The following is a 20,810-nucleotide window of genomic DNA, read 5'->3' as shown; positions in this document are numbered from 1 at the left end:
TAAGGTTAGGGGAAGGGTTAGCTAATGTGCTAAGTAGTAGAAAAGTACCTAAAAAGTAGTAAGTAGTTGCAAAGTTGCTAATTAGCTAAAATGCTAAAGTTGTCCTTGATGAGATTCAAACACGCAAGTTATAACCCCACCCATCCATCCATCCATCCATCCATCCATCCATCCATCCATCCATCCATCCATCCATCCATCCATCCACCCACCCGACCGACCAACCACCCTATTGTTTTTGCCTTAAGTAACCTTCTGTTTTATGTAACCATACCATCCCATAAAATGTCATACTAATTTGAGTGTCCCAGATTTAGATGTACTATGTTATGTCTAGTCTATGAGACCAGGCTGGTGCCGCTGTTGGACATGCATTATTGCAACCAATATTAACATATCACTACAATTCATAATCTGCACTGAATAATTGTAGCTATGCTATAGGACTACTTATGCAATATGAAAATGTAGGCTTATCTAATAGGCTACTGGAATGTTCTAGACTAAACTTTAAAAAAGAAAAAAATGATTATCAAGAGGGCGTTCTTTAGGGGAAATTTGATTGCGGTCTTCCTGTGTATCAAGGGAAATGTTGAAATATAGAAATGTATCATTATTATAATATAGGCCTATCTTATCACATATTAAAGTAAAGTTACGGTTAATAAATTATTTGATCCTTAATGAAACAAACTAATCATTCGATAGGCAACTCGTTCACTTCAACCCGCAGGTGAACAATTGCAGGTTGCGTTTTAATGGCAAGATAAATAATTTAGATTTATTGAAATAAATATATTTTTTCCCAAAATGTTGGCAATGTTGTGTTTGGCCTATTATTAAATAAACTCCAAACACATAAATTATAAATGGCCATTGTGCAACATTTCCAACAGTTCCAAATCGCCAGTTTATTCTTTACATTCTGCTTTAGCGTTTTACGACTTTCCCAAGGAATAATGCACTTGTATCCACGATAAGTATGCGCAGAAGAGAACAAAACGAGCTAACGTTTCGGTTTAATTTGTGTGTCCTGGATTCTGGAAAGCCTGTGCGCGCGCTTAGTAAATGGAGCACTAAACGGCCTGAATTTGGCAACAGTGTTCCTCGATCACGGGGGGTCAACTATTCCTCTACTACCCCCCAAAGTGCCAACGACACAGGCATTTATAAAGAAAAGTAGAAGTGCTGCACCTTTGCGCAGCGGCCGCCTTTAGCTGAAAGGTCCCCTCTGAGTGCACAAAGGCAGCTGCTGGAGGAACTGTTCAGCGCGAGAGAGCGAGCCGAGCGCTGAGAGGCGTAATAAACAATCTCCGGCTAGCTACAGACAGGGACGCGGACTCGAAGTAGCTCCCCGGCCCAAGCCCGTAGTTTTACTCCGTGAAACCGGATTCCATCGTCAGGTTAAGACTTATACAGGTAAGAACTATTCTTAACACATTTATATTCGTCCTAAATGTCTAATCGAAGACCTGGAACGCGTTATGGAAGCGTAAAAGCCCTCGCCTTGGCTCCCCGAACGTGGTTGTTTTTGCAGAAAATGGCGTCATCGTTCTCTTGTTCTGCCTGTCCATGGAGGGGAGAGGAATTGGTTTCGGCGACTCAAACTCGCCCTTAAATAATATGTCCAGGGCCTCAAATACGATGATAGTTACAACTAGATGTATTTATTCATATTTCATTGTTAAAATTAGATTTGTTGGTAAAATCTAGTCGTTATAAAGACGCGCAAAGCCGGAAGGGTCACCGGTCTGTGCGCCAAGCTGCTTCTTGGAAAAGGTGGCACAGAGCCGCAAAGCGCAGCGTTTTACATTCGTAATATCGTCCCCTCGGGAGAGTCTTTACAAAGCCAAGTATCTGAGAGTGGTTTAGGGATATCCCTATGATGGTGATGGATGTGTTTATGGGAGTGTTGTACGTTCTCTTTGTATTTATTTTGTCTGGGTTAGCTCGTTTTTACGCCGCACTCCCCTGCCATGCTGCAATATGTAGAAGGGGCCTCTCTTTTACGGCTTGAAAGGTGCATTTTGTACTTGGCTTCTGCTTTGATCAAGTTAAGCTGGTCTTTTGTTGCTCAAAATACTGGCGTTTTGAGGCTGACAATATAACCGTGTAAAGGAGATTTTCGGGGATAATGGGGTAATGCAAATCGTGCCATGAGAACGGTAAACTGCCCTGCGCTCTGGCTCCCAGATTGCCAATGAGGACAGCCTGAATAAAATGGTCCTTTGGACAATCACGTAGTTAGCACAAAACTGGAGAAGTCCAGTGCTGCGCAACGATGTGCTGCTTTGCGCATATCTATGGAAGTCCATTCCGACAATGTCAACAGACCTACTATCTCAACATTTCGAGATACTATTTTTTTAAATGGAGATATTGAAGTCAAATTTTTTAGATGTTATCTCAATGTTCAGATACTAATTCGAAATTTTGAGATAGGCCTACATAAGTCAATATTTTGAGATACTAAATTGAAATTTCGATATAGATCCCTAGACCTATATAGGATATGTTTCTTCAACAAAAAAAGTTTTACTGTCACATAGGTGCAGTGAAATGTGTTGTTTTACAGGGTCAGCCATAGTAGTACAGCACCCCTGGAGCCAATTAGGGTTAAGTGCCTTGCTCAAGGGCACATAGATTCTTCACCTTGTCGGCTTGGGTATTCAAACCAGCGACCTTTCAGTTACTGGCCCAATGCTCTAACCGCTAGGCTATGTGCTGCACCAGAGTGAGGAGCACAGAGTTTCTCCTGATCTGGTAGGCAAACCTAACTAGGTAAAACTCCGGACCCTAGTTGTAGGGTATGACATAGCAATAAATCAACTGTAAAACAGTTTTATATGGGCTATGATGGGACCAGATGTTTTCTAATCTTGTCATAAGTTGTTGTTTTTTTACTCTGGCCCTAGGGAGGATGAAACCATTAAAACCCTGTCAAACTGCAACAACCTTGTACTTGTTCATATTAATTATATTTTTAAAATAAACTAATGGGAAGGCCTTTACACAGACAAAGAGACAACAACTGCAATTGGACAATAAAATGAACAGAGCTGAGCTTGCGTTATTCAGGGTTCCATGTAGGCCTTTGCATTTGTAATTGAAAAGTTAATCAGACAGTATGTCATCACTACTGTGTTGATTTGATTAATTCCAGTCAATAATTTTGAATTGAAAATGTCTAGGTAGCCTAGCCAGACAAAGTTTGAATATAAACCAAATTTGTGCTGTAGTGGTGGTTGTTAGCTGTGGTTGTTATCAGTACCCACAGGGCACAGACGTCAATTCAACGTCTATTCCATGTTGGTTCAACTTAATTTCATTGAAGTGACACAGGAACAACGTGGATTCAACCAGTGTGTGCCCAGTGGGTAGGCTACTGTTGATCAGACTGAAGCACAGATGAATTGTGCACGAGTTGACAAGTCATTAGGCAAATCAGTTTAAACAACAGTAGGCTACATTGTCTGATCTTTTCAATGCTTTTGGTTCAATATTTTTTATTAAACCAAATCAAAAGTGGTGGGGCAATGCCAGCTCACCATTCATTTGCTGGTGGCCCTGCTGTGCTGATCTCTGCAATGTGGATAGATGGAAATCGCCACAATGCTACAAATGAAGAGACATTTCCTATATATGTATGATCTACTATCTCAAAATGTTGATGTAGGTAGGTCTATCTCGAAATTTGGAGATAGTAGACGTTTTTAAAAAATGTGGTCGCCTGAATGGGCTTCCATACATATTGGCAGCTGCTGAAACCACCTGTGTTTCGCCACAATATTTTATGGCGAACCTTTTGTAAATACTTGGGGACTCTTGGAGAAAAGAGCACACAATACAGTATTCATGCGGCCCTTTATCCGGGCGCCCGTATGGTCTATGTATGAATGCAGTCCCAAGTTCCACTCGCTGGCTGCCCTGCCCTGCCCTCCTCTCTATCATAAGCTGCATGCGTCCTAGCAGAACGTAGCCAAGTGCTGGCTACCATATATCCATGTTTAGCGAGGTCACTCGCTTCCCATGTCTTGTGTACACATCGTATAAGTCGCTGTGTCATTTCGCGCCGAAGGGAATGTATTGTGTTGATTGGGCCATCATATTCAAAACGTAACAATATCCACACTGGCTACTGCACCCGTTCGCTCTCGGTGCACAATTTATTAAGTTGGGCTGGCGAGTTATGCAACGAATCCTAACAGAATATGCTGGCTACTGGCATCGTCACATCTCCCAGCACGGAGGGGAATGTTATAGTTTTAAATGCGGGTTTAATAGTCATCCAGCCACACTGAATTAGATATTGTCAAATTTGCAAATCACCAGTGGCATTTGCGTCACAGCCCGCGGCCCTCGCACGCCCATGGGATATGGAGTTGCTAATGGAGACTGCTACCGGTTGAAAGATAACTATAAACCCAAACGCCAACAATCAATGCGCGCTCGCTAGTGGAGACGAGTTGGAGATGTTATGGAACAGTGTAGGCATCGTTTTATGGTATTTTCTTTTACGGAATGGCGAGATTTCTTCTCCCTTGCGTGGAATGCGTAAGGGGATGGTAGCTGGCTGGCTCATAGGGACTTTTGTTTGTCAGCGAGGGCAGTTCACGTTGTCCTTCATGTTTGACGAGACACATTGTGGCCATTGTGGAGTCGCTGGTGTCGATATCTCGCGACTTCTCAAAATATGGATATATCTTTCCACTGTATGGTAAACGTACCAATACATTTTGTTCGACCGTAAAGCCCTTACGAATAGCGCACACAATAAATACTAGATAATTAATCATAAAAATAAGGCATCCTTTCTGATTAAAGCGGGGGAAACGCTGTGCCATTTCTGGTTTCATCCCGAGTGGGGCTTATTATCCAACTGAACGCTTGGTTTTGTTATTGCGCCCTGTTGGGCACTGCGCATGTTAGTTACACTTGTCTCGGGTGATTTTCTGCTTTCAAACAAAACGTTTTCTTTTCTTTTCTCATTGACTTGAATGAAAAATAAATATGGAATGCATTTTAATTTGACAGTATTTAGCATGTGGAGATGAGTGATATATTTGGGTTATGTTGGTTTATGATTTTAAAGTATAGGCCTAAGCAGTGCCCACTTTAGAAACAGATTTCTAGCCCATTTTAAGAAGACTAGCGGAGGGCAAGATAAAGTATTTCTATATAATGCTATTATTATGTATATTTTAGGTCTAATTCTTCTTCAGATTAATTAAAATGACCAGGAGAGGGTTGCATAACAACTGAATGTAAACATCCAAGCCCAGCCTATTGTTATGGTTAGATAGGGTTTAGATTGATTAAGCTGAGAATCACTCACTATAAGGGCAGACCTGCTTAATGATGTGCTTGTGGACTGTCTAGTGGGTGTGTTTGTGGGTGTGTTTATGGGGGCAGCAGCCAGTCTTCATGTGAGGTTATGGTGTCTCACACTGGTTACAACATCTTTATTCCCGCACTTATACACTCATCCCTTTCACACAGAAATAATTGCTGTGAACTTTTCTGTCATTTCTTCATTCAATTATTTTCACTGCCTACTGCCTAGCAGGAGTCTTGTGCAGGTGTGGGTTCAGTACTTTCACAGCAGTGTACATCTTATCAGGCGACGTTAAAGGGGCAATCTGCAGTTCAAATAATAACAATCGTCCCCGCCACTGATTTGGTAAATAGCTTAGGGATGGGGCTGGAGAAATGTAACCACTCTTAAAATAATAGACAGAGCTATGGGTGCAAGGACTGACCATCCATGAGAACAACATTTAAAAAAGTTTTAACCATGTTTTGAGGCTATACAGTGTTTGTCTACAAAATATTGTTTACTAGCAAAGGAGTAAAACAAGCTTATATTTGGGATTCTGATGGGGTAAGACAATTCAACTAACTTATGTGCATGAGGCATTTATGAGTTATATTCTTCAAGAATCAATGGGACGGTTGTATGTCATGAATTTAAAAGTTTAAAAGAATTGATGTAGCAATCACAGATTTCCCCTTTAAATGACTCTCTGGTGAGTTTGTTCTGGTAGCAGTGTCTGTCTCTACAGGCCCGCTGATAAATACACACTTCATCATATTACCTGAGTAAGAACAACTACAGCTGTCTCTGTCTCCATGGAAACACCTGAGCGTGTTGCCAAGTCTTCATCATCTGATGATAGCTACAAGTTTTCTGATTGAGCCTCGCGACTTTGGATTGACTCCATTTATACCCGGCCATTCTATCTGATGCACACAGAGAGCATTACCACTGAACTCTTCATTGAACATGTTCTTGTATTTCTCCCAGCTCTGAAACTGTGATGACCATCTTCCTCCCAATGAATTAGGCTAGGTTTGGAAGAATAGAAATATGAAAGTGCCCTACAGTATGCAAAGTGCCCTACAGTAACCTAAAGTGAGTCAGCAAGTACTAGCACAGTGACCAGGAAAAACTACCTGGAAGGAAGAAACTTTGAGAGGAACCTGAGTCAGGATGGGGTTTGACTCTTCAGGCGGTAGCACTAGAATAAAATAGGTACTGTGGCATCTTCTTTGACATTACTTCCAAAACATGGACTTTGTCACCATCTGGTGGTCAATATGTGGTACAGTCAGAGATAGTACCATTACTCAACTTCACAGTGTATAGAAAATATAATTTGTGTGTGTGTGTGGGGGGGGTATATGGTTTGGGCACTCTCTGATAGAGGCACACGCAATCTCTCGTTTCTTGGAATAATACATGAAGACTTGGAAGTGTGCTGACAGTCAGGCAGGTGAATGTGATGGATGAAACTGCATTAGCCTGGGACCACCACTAGAGGGGGGGGGGGTTTACCTCTATTTTCACCTCTGTGACAGTATCTAAACATGGTTCGGTGATGGTGGAAAACACACACACACACTGAAACATGAGCTCATTCCAGTGTGTTGCAGGTGGGTAGAGAGAGAGCAGCATGGTGAAGGCCAAATCCGCTCCAAGGAAGACCTCTCAGCAACACACTAAGGTAGAGACAAGACCAGTTTCCTCCCTCAACCCCAGTATATATCCTACCAGTACACAGTCCCAATAGAACCCCAAAGATATACTATACCCACCTCTCCTAAACAATAGCCCCTCACTCCCAGTGTACTATGTTTATATCCTAACTCCCAATCTACACACACCTGCTTCTAGTGTATACACAAAATCTAAATTTAATCAATAAAAAATTCAGGCAGTAACACAACAAAAAGGGGTTTCAATACTTTCTCAAGGCACTGTACATACAGGAAGCCAATCTCTCACTGGATCATCAAGAGACTGATTGGTACAAAAAAAACACATTTCTTATTTCCTCTGAGGTCATCAGAGACCTTCTGCATTAGTTTGTCAGGTGTGTGTCTGTGGTTAGGGTAGGAGGAGCCATGGCTCAGGTATTTTTTCCCCTCTCCGAAGGCAATGGGGAGACGCGAGAGAGTGAGGTGGAGAGATAGAGACAGAGTGAGGGGTGGAGAGGGGGAGGGAGAGAAGAGAGGCAGGTGGAAAGAGCAAGCAAGTGGGAGAGAGAGCGAGAGGAGGGCAAGAGTGAGAGAAGCCAAGGGTCAGTGTAGAGTCCCTTATCTCTGACAGCCTAGTGTGTGTGTGTGTGTGTGAGAGAAGGTGTGTTAGCTGGCTGGCTGGGTGTGCTGGGAAACATCTCCATCACCCTGGAGAGAGAAACAGACAGACAGGAGAGAGTCTTACCCAGCCAGGAGTGTAACCACCAACCACCCTTATCAGACCCAGCCAAACAATGCCACACGACACAGCAGGTGTCTAGATCAGCAACAGCACCGCTGCTCATATAGTGCTTGGCATAATGAGTCATTAGGTATCTTTACTCAGACCAATTATGCAGCTATAGAAGCGGTTCCGTAGTGCCATATACAGTATTTCTGTGGCTCTCCTATATACATATGGTTCTCCTATAACTCCAGAATCTCCCATAAGTGTTCAATTAGGTTGAGATCTGGTGACTGAGACACACACACACACACCCTTTAAACCCCCTATGCTCCTTTGAGACCCCTCTTTCAAAGTCAACGAGATCTCTTTTTCTAGCCATGGTAGCCACAATAATGGGCAACTGGGCATTTTTATACATGACCATAAGCAAGATGTGATGTTAATTGCTTAATTAACTCAGGAACCACACCTGTGTTGAAGCATCTGCTTTCAATATACTTTGTATCCCTCCTTTACTCAAGTGTTTCCTTTATTCTGGCAGTTACCTGTGTCTTTTTCCCCAAATCCACACCCCACACCCTCTCTCAGTGTTTCCCTGTCCATCGTATAACCTCTGTGAGGTTTAAAAGGTAAACCTCACCACTCTCTCTCTCTCTGTCTCTCTCTCTCTGTGTCTCTCTCTCTCTCTCTCTCTCTCTCTCTGTCTCTCTCTATCTGTGTCTCTCTCTGTGTCTGTCTGTCTGTGTATCAGAATTCCAGCAGGATGGAAGTGGAGATGGAGGAGATCCTCCAGTCTGAACCCCAGGACGAGCCCCAACCTGAGCCTGAGAGCCATGCTACCAGAGACCAGTGCTGCCAGACAGACGAGCCACAGCCCAGCAGCCCTAACCCAATGACTGACCTTAACCCTGGCCCTGACACAGCCCCCAGGACACCAGGTAAGACTGCCACACTTGTCTACACCAACTTACCGTTAGTTTGATTGAAGTCCTTCAAACATACTGTGGAGCACTAGTGAAAGGCGCAAATAGATACAATGTATTTATTAATTCATTGTTGGCCAGTCTGTCCTGACTGAGAAGAGGGGCTGAGGAGAGGAGAGCGGCTGAGGAAGTCCTTCAAACATACTAGTTCAGAGAGGAGAGTGGCTGAGGAGAGGAGAGGTGTCTGCAGAAAGAATGGGGTTCAGCTATGACATGACACCTTGACTTTTAAGAAATATATTTTGGTTATTGAACTACAGTAAATTAAGTAGATTTACACCCGGTAACAGAATTGCGGTAACGGAATTTCATCATGGGTCCCTGATCTGTACTACACAGAAAAACACAATTATGCATATTATTATTATTATTATTATTATTAATTATGCTTCATGGTCCTTTATCCTAAGTACACAATATCCTCCTTTGCATATTTGGGTACACTGGCTATTATTTTAATGAGCTCCGCCCCAAAGAAGGTCAAATTTGGTTGGACCGGACCAAATATGAACCAATAGACTATGTTTCACAAGTTTGGACATCAAAGTACAACACATTAGAGTACAGAACAGTAGAGGACAGTACAGTAGAGTTCAGTACTGTAGAGGATAGTTCAGTACAGTACAATAGAGTTCAGTACCGTAGAGTATAGTTCAGTAGAGTACAGTACAGTACATTAGTGTGCTCAACTCTAGTGTGGTCTACTGTGCACTGGACTGAATTCTCTACTGTACAGTTCTGAACTATACTCAACTTTTTAAAACTTTACTGTGCTCTCCAAACTTGTGAAACATGGACGTCTATGATTAGTTCAGATTTGGTCCGGACTGGACCAAATCTGAACAATCATGGACGTATATTGGGCTGAATCAAGGCCAGTCCGGACTATATCAAAAAATGACATCTGTGGACATTGAAATCAAGGTCAGGGCGGACTGACCAAATTTCAACTACTTTTCAATGTCCATGGATGTCCGGTGTTGGTCGGTGCTCAGTGGTTAAGGATGCTGGTTACAGTAAATGGAAAGAAAGGGATTCATGGGTAGGTGCCTGTAAGAGCCGGGAGAGGTGACATTAACTGGAGAGAGAGAGGCAGAGAGGGAGAGAGAGAGGCATAGAGAGAGAGAGAGAGATGGAGGGGTTGTCCAGACTGTTTTCACACTTGCTTGACCACCAGACGACAGAAAGAGAAAGAAAACCATTATGAGCTGAACATAACAGTATGCCAGTGGAAGGGAGGACAGTAGCAGGTGACCCAACTGTGGTTTGTGACTTCTATGATTTCCCATTGTAGCCAATTAAATTACAGTAATTCCGTTTCAGATTTGTCTGTTACCAGAATTACAGAAAAATCTGAAACTGAATTAATCTGCGTAGCAATGATAGGAGAGGCCATGTGAGCATATGACGTAACATTATTGTGTTTTGATATATTTCTAATACCTTTTAAGACTTTCTAGTAAGACCCCTTTTCCCTCTGTTTGACCAGAAATCAAAGCCTTGCTTATTCCTAATATTTAGCATAGAAAATATATACCTTAATTTACTCTTAGCTTTAATTTGACACCAGATTTGACATGCTCCTATGAACTTCACGTTGTTGCTCATGGCTCCTTTTACATGGAAATGCCCTAAAGCAATATGGCTGAAGCCTGTCCAGATCTTTCACGTCAGTGCAGATGAAGGGGAGGAGGAAAGGAAGACATGCTGGAGTATTGAAATGCAGCCGGAGACAGAGGGAAGCCTCAGTCAAGGGCCCAATCCCAAATGACCCCTACACCCTATGCACTTATGGAGATCTGAGAGGATTTGACAGGTGTAAGCAATATGGTAATAGCTCCCACCTTGCCCTCTGATAGGTTAGGTGGAAGTTTCACCATGTTGCTTAGGGGTCCATTTGGGATTGGGCCCTACTCTCTTAATATAGGCCTCAATAACTGTAGCGCACGTGAAATATCTGTTGCATAAACCTGTCACACACACACACACACACATATTTCCTGTGGTCAGGCTCTAGCGGGGAGGAAGGGGTGAACTGGGGTGTATTCATTACGGAAACCGTTAAGAACCAAACAAATGCAAACGGAACAAAACGGGGAGGAACCTACCTTAATTATTCCAATAGAAAGTCTCGTTTACGTTTTCCGTTTGCAACAGACAAAACGTTTTGCAACAATTTGTCAGTCGCTCTGGATAAGAGCGTCTGCTAAATGATGTAAATGTAAATGCAACAAAATGGGCGTAGTGATTACTCCCCTGTGTTTGGTGCTGGCTGTGTCGGCGTGACTGATTGGTCACCATCTGACCCCAGGCTGTGGGGGGGGTCAGGGACATGCCCCTCGGATTAGACCAGCACAACCTGAGGGGCGGGGGAGGGGCCTGCACACACACACACACACACACACACAGTGACTCTCATTGACACACACGTTGCACACACCAGTCATTGTGTAGGGGCTGCTACCACTTCTATTCTTATATGCCCAGGCTCTGGCAGCAAACCCATCCCAGTCACTTCCTGTAGGAAATAGCCCCTCTACACACACACACTACATGGCTGGGGACAGAGTGAAGTGTTGTATTGAAGTGTGTGACCTCTACAGGGTACTGTGTGGAGCCAGGGGACCCTCCTCTGTTGCAGCAGCAGCTCCAGACCTCCAAGTCTGGCATCCAGCAGATCATAGAGTGCTTCCGCTCAGGTAACGTATAGTCAGGCTGCTCAGATAGCAAGAATGTATTTTTAATTAGGTATCACGACATACATTTGTTATGAAACATGATTAAAGTGCAACGCCTAGCCTCTACTCTTTCAGTGTTTGCAGATCTGAAGGAAAATGGTGATCGCTCCTCCACCAAACCATATTTAATTACACCTATCATATTCCTTCAGATCTGCAAACATCAAAGAGGTATAGGCTCTAGGAGTTTGATGGACCAGTCCTATTGGTCCTGTCTGTCTGTATCAGCTAGTGCTCACTAACACTGCCCCCTGGTGTTGTCTCTGTGTAGGTACTGCCCAGCTGAAGCACATGCTGCTGAATGAGGCGGACACCATCTTTGAGTGTAAGATGTGTCGCAGCTTGTTCCGGGGCCTGCCCAACCTCATCACCCACAAAGAGCACTACTGCCTTACCAGACTGCCCAAGCCCGACGGTACGTGGCTACACCTCTCTAAGACTCTCTTGTTCTCTCTGTCTGTCTCTCTTTGTCGATGTTTCTCCCACTCTGCCCACGTAATGCCTATCCTTGTCTCTTTTTTTCTATCACTCACTTTACTCACTCGCTCACTCACTCATAGTCTTTGTTGGTCTACACTCACTCACTCTCTGTCTCTCTCCATGTCTCTCTCTCTCTCCATGTATCTCTCTCTCTCTCTCTCTCTCCATGTCTCTCTCTCGCTCCATGTCTCTCTCTCTCTCCATGTCTCTCTCTCTCTCCATGTCTCTCTCTCTCTCTCTCTACATGTCTCTCTCTCTCTCTCTCTCTCTCTCTCTATATATCTCTCTCTCTCTCTCTCTACATGTCTCTCTCTCTCTCTCCATGTCTCTCTCTCTCTCTCCATGTCGCTCTCTCTCTAATGTAGTTTGTCCCCTTTTCTCCTCTCCTCCTATACTCTAACTGAATTATCTTTCATGCTCCAGCCTCTGTCTTTGATCCAGCCTCATTAGCCACTACTCTTCCATTCTCTAGGACTTCTGTCTATATCTAGAAAGACAAGTCATCTAGGAAATCCTCTGTTCTCTCATCTGATGTGTATTGAAGCTAGTGATCATACAGCCGAACGAAGACAATGTCTGTAAAACCACAAAGATACGTTCAATTGCTATTTAATGATATGGTTGAAACGTGGTTGCTGTTGCCACACTGTGCTCATTACATATCTTATTTGGAAACAGAAAAGAATAGTGTGTTTTTGTTTCTCCCTTTGGCAAGTTTCAAAACGGTCCTTCTCTCGGAATGTTCCTTAGTGTTGTGACATCACTAGACTCAGTACACATCACATTTACGAGCAAATATTGGTGTCTGATTGAAAATGTCCCTTTTCTAAAGCCTCGCTCTTCCTCCTCCCTGTCCCCTTAGATCCAGCGGGCAATGGTGATAAGCAGAGCGTGGCTATGAAGGACCTCCTGGAGTCCATCTACCCCAGGAAGGACCGGCCAGACTACGTGATGCGCCTGGAGCCAATCCAGACCTCCAACAATGCTGTATTCCAGTTCCTGTCCTCAGAGGAGGAGCTGGCCCACTTCCCCCGGGCTCCACACACCCCTGGAGGGACCCACACACACAGCCCTGAGCCCTGGGAGGAGCAGGGAGGGACGCCGGAAAATGGACAGACAGGAGAGGGGGAAGAGAGGAGGAGGAGTGACCAGGAGGAGGAGGGAGGAGAGGTGGTGGCGCAGCCCGAGGAGGAGGGGTCTACGAGTGGGGTAGGTACACACAAAAGAAAGCGTGCAAGCAGACACATGCTCACCAACTCCCACTATAATACTCTCTCTGTCTCTCTCTCTCTCCCTAGGTGGAGGACGTTACCATCTCATGCTGCCTGTGTGGTAAGGACTTCAACTCTCGCCGCAGCATCCGCCGCCACTGTCGCAAGATGCACCAGACCAAGCTGGAGGAGCTCCGGAAGTTCACCGAAACGCGCACCGTTCCCATCAGCCTCCTCTCCATGGTCAAAGGTCGGCCCCGCACCTTGCACACGCCCAGCGGCAAGTCCTGCCCAGTCTGCTTCAAGTCCTTCGCCACCAAGGCCAACGTGCGGCGCCATTTTGACGAGGTGCACCGCGGCCTGCGCCGGGACACCATCACGCCGGACATCGCCACGCGCCCCGGCCAGCCGCTGTCCCTGGAGGCCACGCCGCCCCGCAAGAGCGCCAACTCCTCCCCCACGAGAGATCACACCCCGAAGAGCGGACGAGCCGCGGGTGTTACCACCCCTCAGCCGCCCAATGCCTCTACCGCGGTGCCACCCGCCCCTTCTCTCCTGGCGTCGGCCCTGTACAACCTGGCCTCCTGCCGCTGTCTGCTCTGCAAGAGGAAGTACAGTTCCCAGGTGATGCTCAAGAGACACATGCGCATCGTCCACAAGATCTACAATCTCAAGAACGTTAGCTCCGTCTCCGCGACCTCGACCGCAACCACGGCGACCAGCAAAACAACGACCAACACTGACAGCACCCCTAGCAACAGCACCCCTAGCAACAACCTGAGTGTGAAGGAGAAGGCGGTGGAACCCTGTGACGACCCTGACTCCAGCCCCGCCTCGTCGCCTGGCGATACGGACAGGAAGGACACGGACAGGAAGGGCGTCGCCGTGGCATCCAAGTCAGGTCAAAAGATCAAAGAGGAAGAGGGTGGCAGCAGCCCCAAGACCTCGACTCGTTCCACTTCCATCAACAGTACCGGTGGTACTAGTAGTGGTAGTAGTACTCTTGGGAGAACCCCACAGAAGCTCTCGGTGGGATTCGACTTCAAGCAGCTGTTCTGCAAGCTGTGCAAACGTCAGTTCAGCTCGCGCCAGAACCTCACCAAGCACATCGAGCTGCACACGGACGGCACGGACATCTTCATCAAGTTCTACCGCTGCCCACTCTGCCGCTACGAGTCCCGCCGCAAGCGCGACGTCCTGCGCCACGTGACGGTGGTGCACAAGAAGTCGACGGGCTACCTGGCCAAGATCGTGCCCAAGCTGGAGTCGCGTGCGGTCAAGCGGCCGGCTGAGGTGGTCCTCAACTCTCCCCCCAATTCCAACAACAACAAGAGAGGAGGAACAACAGAGGAGGTGAACGGGTGCCACTCGCCCCCCTCTCCCCCTACGCCCCCCGTCACACGCAAACAGGAGCTCCTCAACAACTCCTCCAACATCTCCACCTCCTCCTACCCAGTCACACGTAAACAGGACCTCCTCTCCTCCACTCCGGTCACTCGTAACCAGGAGAGGCAGCAGGAGGCTCAAACCAGGTCACCTGTCACCCGTAAGAACGACAAACAACAACCCGACACCACCGCCCCGACGCCCCCCCACACCCGTCGCCATGACGCCCACCAGGAGAGCAGCAGCAGTAGCACAGAGGTGCGTGTCACCAAGAACTTCTCCCTCCACGCGTGTGACGTGTGCGGCCGGGCATTCGCCAAGAAACTTTACCTGGAGTCCCACAAGAGGATCCACCGGAACATCACGCCACCGGTCAGCACACCGCCCAGCGACGCCCGGGCTAAGGGAGTCAGCACTCGGTCCAAGGCACTGCTCTGGTGAGCCTCACTACACATATGGTTATCTTTTGTTGATATCTTGTTGTCAAGAGGGAGAGAGAGAAGTAAGAGAGGGAGAGATAGAAAGAGGAAGTGACATGTGAAATGGGTTGTTATGAGAGAGGGAGGGAGGGGTGGGGGGGGGGGACTGAGAGAGATGGAGCCAGGAGAGCAGGATTGGGCGATATTACGATAGTATCGTCTATTGACAATGATTGACAGCCTATTTGAACTTGGTTTAGACTATTTGAACTTGACTGGGCAGCGCGCAGCAGGGCAGCACAGTGATATTCAGAGTAATTAGCCTATTCTTGCTATAGCCTAGTTCAATACATTTGTTATATAGAGCAGAGAATTCTACCAAAGCATCGCAAAATGTCCTGTCAGAAAATGTTGTTTGTTTCTCTCTCTCGCTCTGTCTCTGTCAAATGCATGGGCCTTATAACCTAAACCTATTCATTTGATATATATACACTGAGTGTACAAAACATGAAGAACACCTTCTTAATATTGAGTTGCACCTCCCCCCTCCCTTTGTCTCAAGGCTTAAAAATACTTATTTAACCTGTCTCCTCCCCTTAATCTACACTGATTGAAGTGGATTTAACAGGTGACATCAATAAGGGATCATAGCTTTCACATGGATTCACCTGGTCAGTCTATGTCAGGGAAAGAGCAGGGTTCTCCTTATCTTGCTATATTCCCTTCTCCATTTCGATAGGCTATGAATATTTGAACAGCCTAAAAACGTAAGGTAGCCAGGGTAATAATGAGAGAGAACAAGCAATAGCCTATAGAAAAATCGAATGACAAGTTGAATCAAGTTTAAGCTTATTAAGAAAGAAATGATCCGTGTGATGCAGAGAAATCACTCCATGTGAAAACTCCATGCGAAGTGGCCAGTCCTCCTACTGTTAAAGTTATGAACCGTAGCCTATTTCCCAAATATTCTAATAACCTAAGAAGGTTAGTTGAAGTTGCCGCGTTTCAAAAAGAACAAGAATGAAAGTGGTAGTCTGTAGGCCTAGGCAAAGGCTATTGTCAATCACAGCTTAATGACAGATAGAACAAACAATATTAAGAGAGGAGAGTGAGGAAAATAAAGCTATTATTATCCAGTTCTGAAGATGCTAGACTTTGCTTCTATCCAGCTCATGATTTATAACCTAACCTACGGCAAGACAGCCCGTTCCTCATCAGTCGACTGTCACTTTGCTCCGTCATGTGCGCCCCACACAGACAAACACAAACCTGTTCCATGCCAAAAGCTCCACCAGAAAATTATATTAGAAAATATTTGCCTGCACTTAGCCTCTGCCCAGGCATTCAACAACATTATCTTTCGTCATGATTCGTCCAGTTGTAGCATGCGATTTCCCGCTATAGCCCAACGGTGGTTTTTAGCATTCTTTGGGGGAGGGAGGAGGGGGAGGGAGGAGGGGGGGGGGGGTTGGCTATAGGGGGCGATACCATCGTATATCACATATGAGTACAGATGTCCTCAAGCTTCATCCTCTCTTCACTCACTCTGTCTAATAAAATATGGATCCTGTAGCCAGGCCCGGAAATAAGGCTGAATCCCTGCTCCTCCAGGTTTACTCCTCTCCCCCGGGCTCTGTGTGGTCTGTCTGTCTCCGCTCAGGACGAGCCTCTTTAGCTGTGATTAAACTAACCCCACCACTATGTGTTTTGTGTGTGTGTAGCTCTGTCCACAGTGTTAGTCACAGTGGAGTATCAGGAGACCACAGAGAGGGGAAGAACATTCCCTTTTAACACACACACATCATTGAAACCCTTTGGTCTCAGTCTGCTTCAACACACACACACACAGGCTGATTCAGGTGTCGCTACTCCTCCAGAGAGTTTAACTTATTTTCTCCCCTGGACGACTGGAGGTTTCAATCATAGGGAGCGAGCACAGACACCTGATTAAAGTGTGTCTGTGTGTGTGAGAGTGTCCAGACAGACAGTTGATTAGTGAGTGTGTGTTTTTCTCATCCAGGTCCAGACAGACAACTGATTAAAGTGTGTTTATGTCTGGGAGGAGGCTAGTCCTTGGGGTAGTGATGTTACAGCAGAGCAGAGGAGAGAAAACAGTAACAGTGTTTAAACCGGCTCTAATTGACTGCCGAGCACCTTCTAACAACTGCTGTTGGTCTCGCTCTCTGTCTCTCTCAGATCTCCAGTCTCGTCTCACGCCTGGTTCTTAGGAGCCTCCATCCTGAGAGGAGAGACTTAACGGATGAAAGAGCACCGCTAACGATGATGAAGAAAGCGGCTGGACTGGAAAAGTGGTGGAAGCGAAACTGAGAGAGAGAGGAAGCGGTGAAAGAAGGGAAGAGTTCACATCTAAGGGACCAAAAGTATTGTTGGAATCCAACACTAGAAGGAGGGATGGGAGCCAGCGTGACGCCAGAGGAGTGGGGTCAGTGGACACTCAAGGAGCCACTGATGCTATCACACTACTGTGTGTAGGTTACAATCACTGTATGTACATGTAGATCCATATATATAATATATATATATATATATACACACACACACCTGGATCTGGTCTAGACCTGAGCCTGTATAAATCTTAGGGGTGGGGAGAGAAGAGGGCAGGGTTGGGAGCGCTCTTAGCACACCATATATATCCCATATCTGACCAGTAGAGGATGCTCCAGTTCTGCTTTATAGGATCAGACTTTAAGGCAGGGCTCTCCAACCCTGTTCCTGGAGAGCTACCCTCCTGTAGGTTTTCACTCCAACCCAAGTTGTATCTAACCTGATTAATCTTATCAACTAGCTAATTATTAGAATCAGGTGTACTAGATTAGGGTTGGTGTGAAAACCTACAAGGACGGTAGCTCTCCAGGAACAGGGTTGGAGAGACCTGCTTTAAGGATTGAGCCTCCCCTGTGAAGTTGGCCCAGCCAGAGCCAGCACTAGTGATACTAGTGGTTTATTTCCCCAACTCGTAGTAGGCTTTTCCCACTGGGGACTCCATGACCTTTTAGTAACCATTGGGATTCAATAAACTCATAGTAAGCTATCCATCCACTGGGAAGGACTCCATACTAATAACTCAGTTCATCCAGATGGGCTTTAGTTTTTCTGTCATTCCAAGAGAAATGGTTTGGGTTGTTAACTGACGGAGAAAGATGTGTAGGTAGATGACCAGCGATGCTCTGTCTGGCACATTGAAGAGATGGTGACGGTTGATTGATGAGTGACTATGGCTGTGTTTAAACAGGCAGCCCAATTCTGATATTTTTTTCACTAATTGGTCTTTTGACCAATCAGATCAGCTCTGAAAAAGCTCTAATAATTTCAAGTGTCATTTTCCCCGAAATTTCCTCTTGAATCACTGAGATTAGGATCTGAATTGATCTATTTCATAAATATTATTTATTTTATTTATCAGATATTATGCATTTTACCAACATTTTCACAAAACTCTCATTATGTAACAGTTTTCGAAGCCTAAAAAAGTTATAAACAAATCAATATTTATAATATTTGTTAATATTGCTCCCCTAATGAAAAGGCCTGAGTTAAACATAACACTGAAAATTAAAATATTTCAAACTAAATTATACAATTATTATAAAATTAAATCAGACATCCCAATTTGAGCTCTTTAGCCGATTCAGTAATTACGATAATAAGACACGTCCTCAGACAATTTTGTATGTAATAAATATTATAGTTTAATGTAAACTTCAACTAGTATACCATTTTTATGATTTATGGACAGCAACATATTTTGTTTTATTCAAATAAGTTAGGTTTTCTAAATAATACATTTCATAATGACCCGAGAATTTCATCGGGACGCATTTCGGTAATGAGAATTTGGAGTGAAAATGTACAAAATTCAGGTGAAAATGTAACATTTATTTAAAATAAGAAACTTTCCCAAAAACTAGACATCTTAGTCCTCAGAATGATAGTTGCTTTTTGCAGATGCATCATGGTTTTGTAACTCAATTTGCTACAGACATTTAAAAAATGGTTTCATGAAAATCATGATGTGAAAAGATGCGATTGGTCAAAAGACCAACTAGTGAAGAAAAAACAAACAGAATTTGTCTGCCTGTATAAACGCAGCCATAGTGACAGACCAAATGTACAATGTCTTGTTCAGTCAGAAAGCCATGGCACAAGAGAAAAGGATCAGACCAATTTTTATTTTTATAACTGAAAAGCTTGTTCAACAAAGTCTCGGACTGATGTACATATTAACCATCATACAGATGGTATAAACGATAGATATTTACATTTTAGTCATTTAGCAGACGCTCTTATCCAGAGCGACTTACAGTTAGTGAGTGCATAAATTTTTCATACTGGCCCCCTGTGGGATATATTGGCAGATGTATAGGTGATGTATAGTTTTTGTTTGAATCTCCCTGAAAAGTAGAGATATTATATAGCCTACTGTTGGTTACATAATCTCCAATATCTCTAAATAGAGAGATATTTCGTTTTTCTCTATTTGTTCAATGCACCGAAGAATCTGTTATGTTCAGACTCTCACTCATATGACTGTGTCAAAACCAGATGGTGAAATGAAGTAGAGTTTTCTTTCTTTCTTTAAAACATCTGTGACAGAGCAGAAGGGAAATGAAGTGATTTTCCGTTACAAGACTGATTTTCCTTATTTGTCGTCTACATTCAGATATAAAAGAGCTAACCTAAAGCACCTCCATAGGATAAGGAGAAGAGTAGATCAGTAAGGTTTTCTTTTGAAAATAATGTATCCCATACATCCATCCTGAAGAAATCAACTGTTACCCCAATAATAAACAACCCAAAAGGAAAATGTGTTCTTGTATTTGTATTTTATTCTGTTGTGAAATGTATATTTCCCCAACTATTTCAGCTAGAATCGAGTTAATCAAACCCTCAACATTTGTCAGGAGAGCTGTGAATGAACTATTCTGTTTATGGTTATTCCATCTGAACTAGTTATAGCCCTGCCTCCCCCTGTCAAACCCAGGCCTTATTATGCAGCATTGCTTGTCACAGGGTTTACACACACAGACACACACCTCATTAATTATGCTGGTGTTATGATACTGATGGTTTCTCAGAACTGATGGCTTCTACGATTGTGGCTAGATGGAGTTCAGCTATGGACAGAAGTGACTTTACATAGGTTAGGAGAATTGGGTTATGTCACTTCTGTCCATAGCGGAACTCCATCTAGCCACAATCGTAGAAGCCATCAGTTCCTGAGAAACCATCAGTAGGCTGTCACCACCAGGGGCTAAATTGGTACGGGTCTCCCCAGGACCTATGATCCAAATGAGAGCCAGGCTGAGCTGAGATGCGGTACCTTTGGTTATGGGGAATTTGTTATTATCTAATGAAAATGTTGTGTCCACATTTAATTTTCCTCAGCCAACAACACAGGTAAACAACAGCAAAATCAGACAACCCCATATTAGAATAGTTTACCTATTCAATTGGTCAGCTTTTCGCATTCTATGCGAAAAAGTAATATTCCTCTCGAGGCACTTTCAAATTGCAGGTGCACAACAGGGAGAGAAACATGCATGCCCAGTCATTGTAGCCTACAACATTCTTAATTCAGTCGCGGGAAAACACTCCTTTGAAAGCAGTTTTGATGGCCACTCTTAAAAGACGAAGATCACACAGCTTTCTAGTGTTACACTTATTTCTCAAATCCCCCAAAATGGTGAACTGCACCATTTAAGACGTTTTTAGCAGTGGCATGGTTTATGGGTCCATGCAATCTGGGATCCTTGGGATGTTCCTACCCATTGAACTTGACATTTTAAATGGTTAAGATATGGGTTAAGGTTAGGGTTATCGTTAGTTACGGTTAGATTAGGGTTTAGGGTAGGGACATCCCAAGGATC

The 20,810-nt window shown here is 44.5% G+C and overlaps 1 protein-coding gene across 1 annotated transcript; it reads left to right on the top strand.

Annotated features, from left to right (window-relative positions):
- The first annotated feature begins 1,162 nt into the window (after positions 1 to 1,162).
- Positions 1,163 to 19,734, top strand: LOC121543975 (zinc finger protein 800-like). Its single transcript, XM_045212571.1, has 9 exons — positions 1,163 to 1,419; positions 6,924 to 7,004; positions 8,457 to 8,643; positions 11,292 to 11,387; positions 11,698 to 11,841; positions 12,769 to 13,028; positions 13,071 to 13,115; positions 13,205 to 14,940; positions 17,119 to 19,734. Coding segments are annotated over exons 2-9 (2,520 nt in total). The 5' UTR covers positions 1,163 to 1,419; positions 6,924 to 6,953; the 3' UTR covers positions 17,120 to 19,734.
- The last annotated feature ends 1,076 nt before the right edge of the window (positions 19,735 to 20,810 follow it).

This window comes from Coregonus clupeaformis, unplaced genomic scaffold, assembly GCF_020615455.1.
Source record: "Coregonus clupeaformis isolate EN_2021a unplaced genomic scaffold, ASM2061545v1 scaf0025, whole genome shotgun sequence".
In the NCBI taxonomy this organism is placed as follows: domain Eukaryota; kingdom Metazoa; phylum Chordata; class Actinopteri; order Salmoniformes; family Salmonidae; genus Coregonus; species Coregonus clupeaformis.
This window is presented reverse-complemented; position numbering and strand designations above follow the sequence as displayed.

Coding starts and splice junctions, on each gene's coding strand:
- LOC121543975 (XM_045212571.1), top strand. CDS start 6,954: ATGGTGAAGGCCAAATCCGCTCCAAGGAAGACCTCTCAGCAACACACT. Junction 8,644..11,291: donor CACAGCCCCCAGGACACCAG/GTAAGACTGCCA, acceptor TGACCTCTACAG/GGTACTGTGTGGAGCCAGGG. Junction 13,029..13,070: donor CGGAAAATGGACAGACAGGA/GAGGGGGAAGAG, acceptor GAGGAGGAGGGA/GGAGAGGTGGTGGCGCAGCC.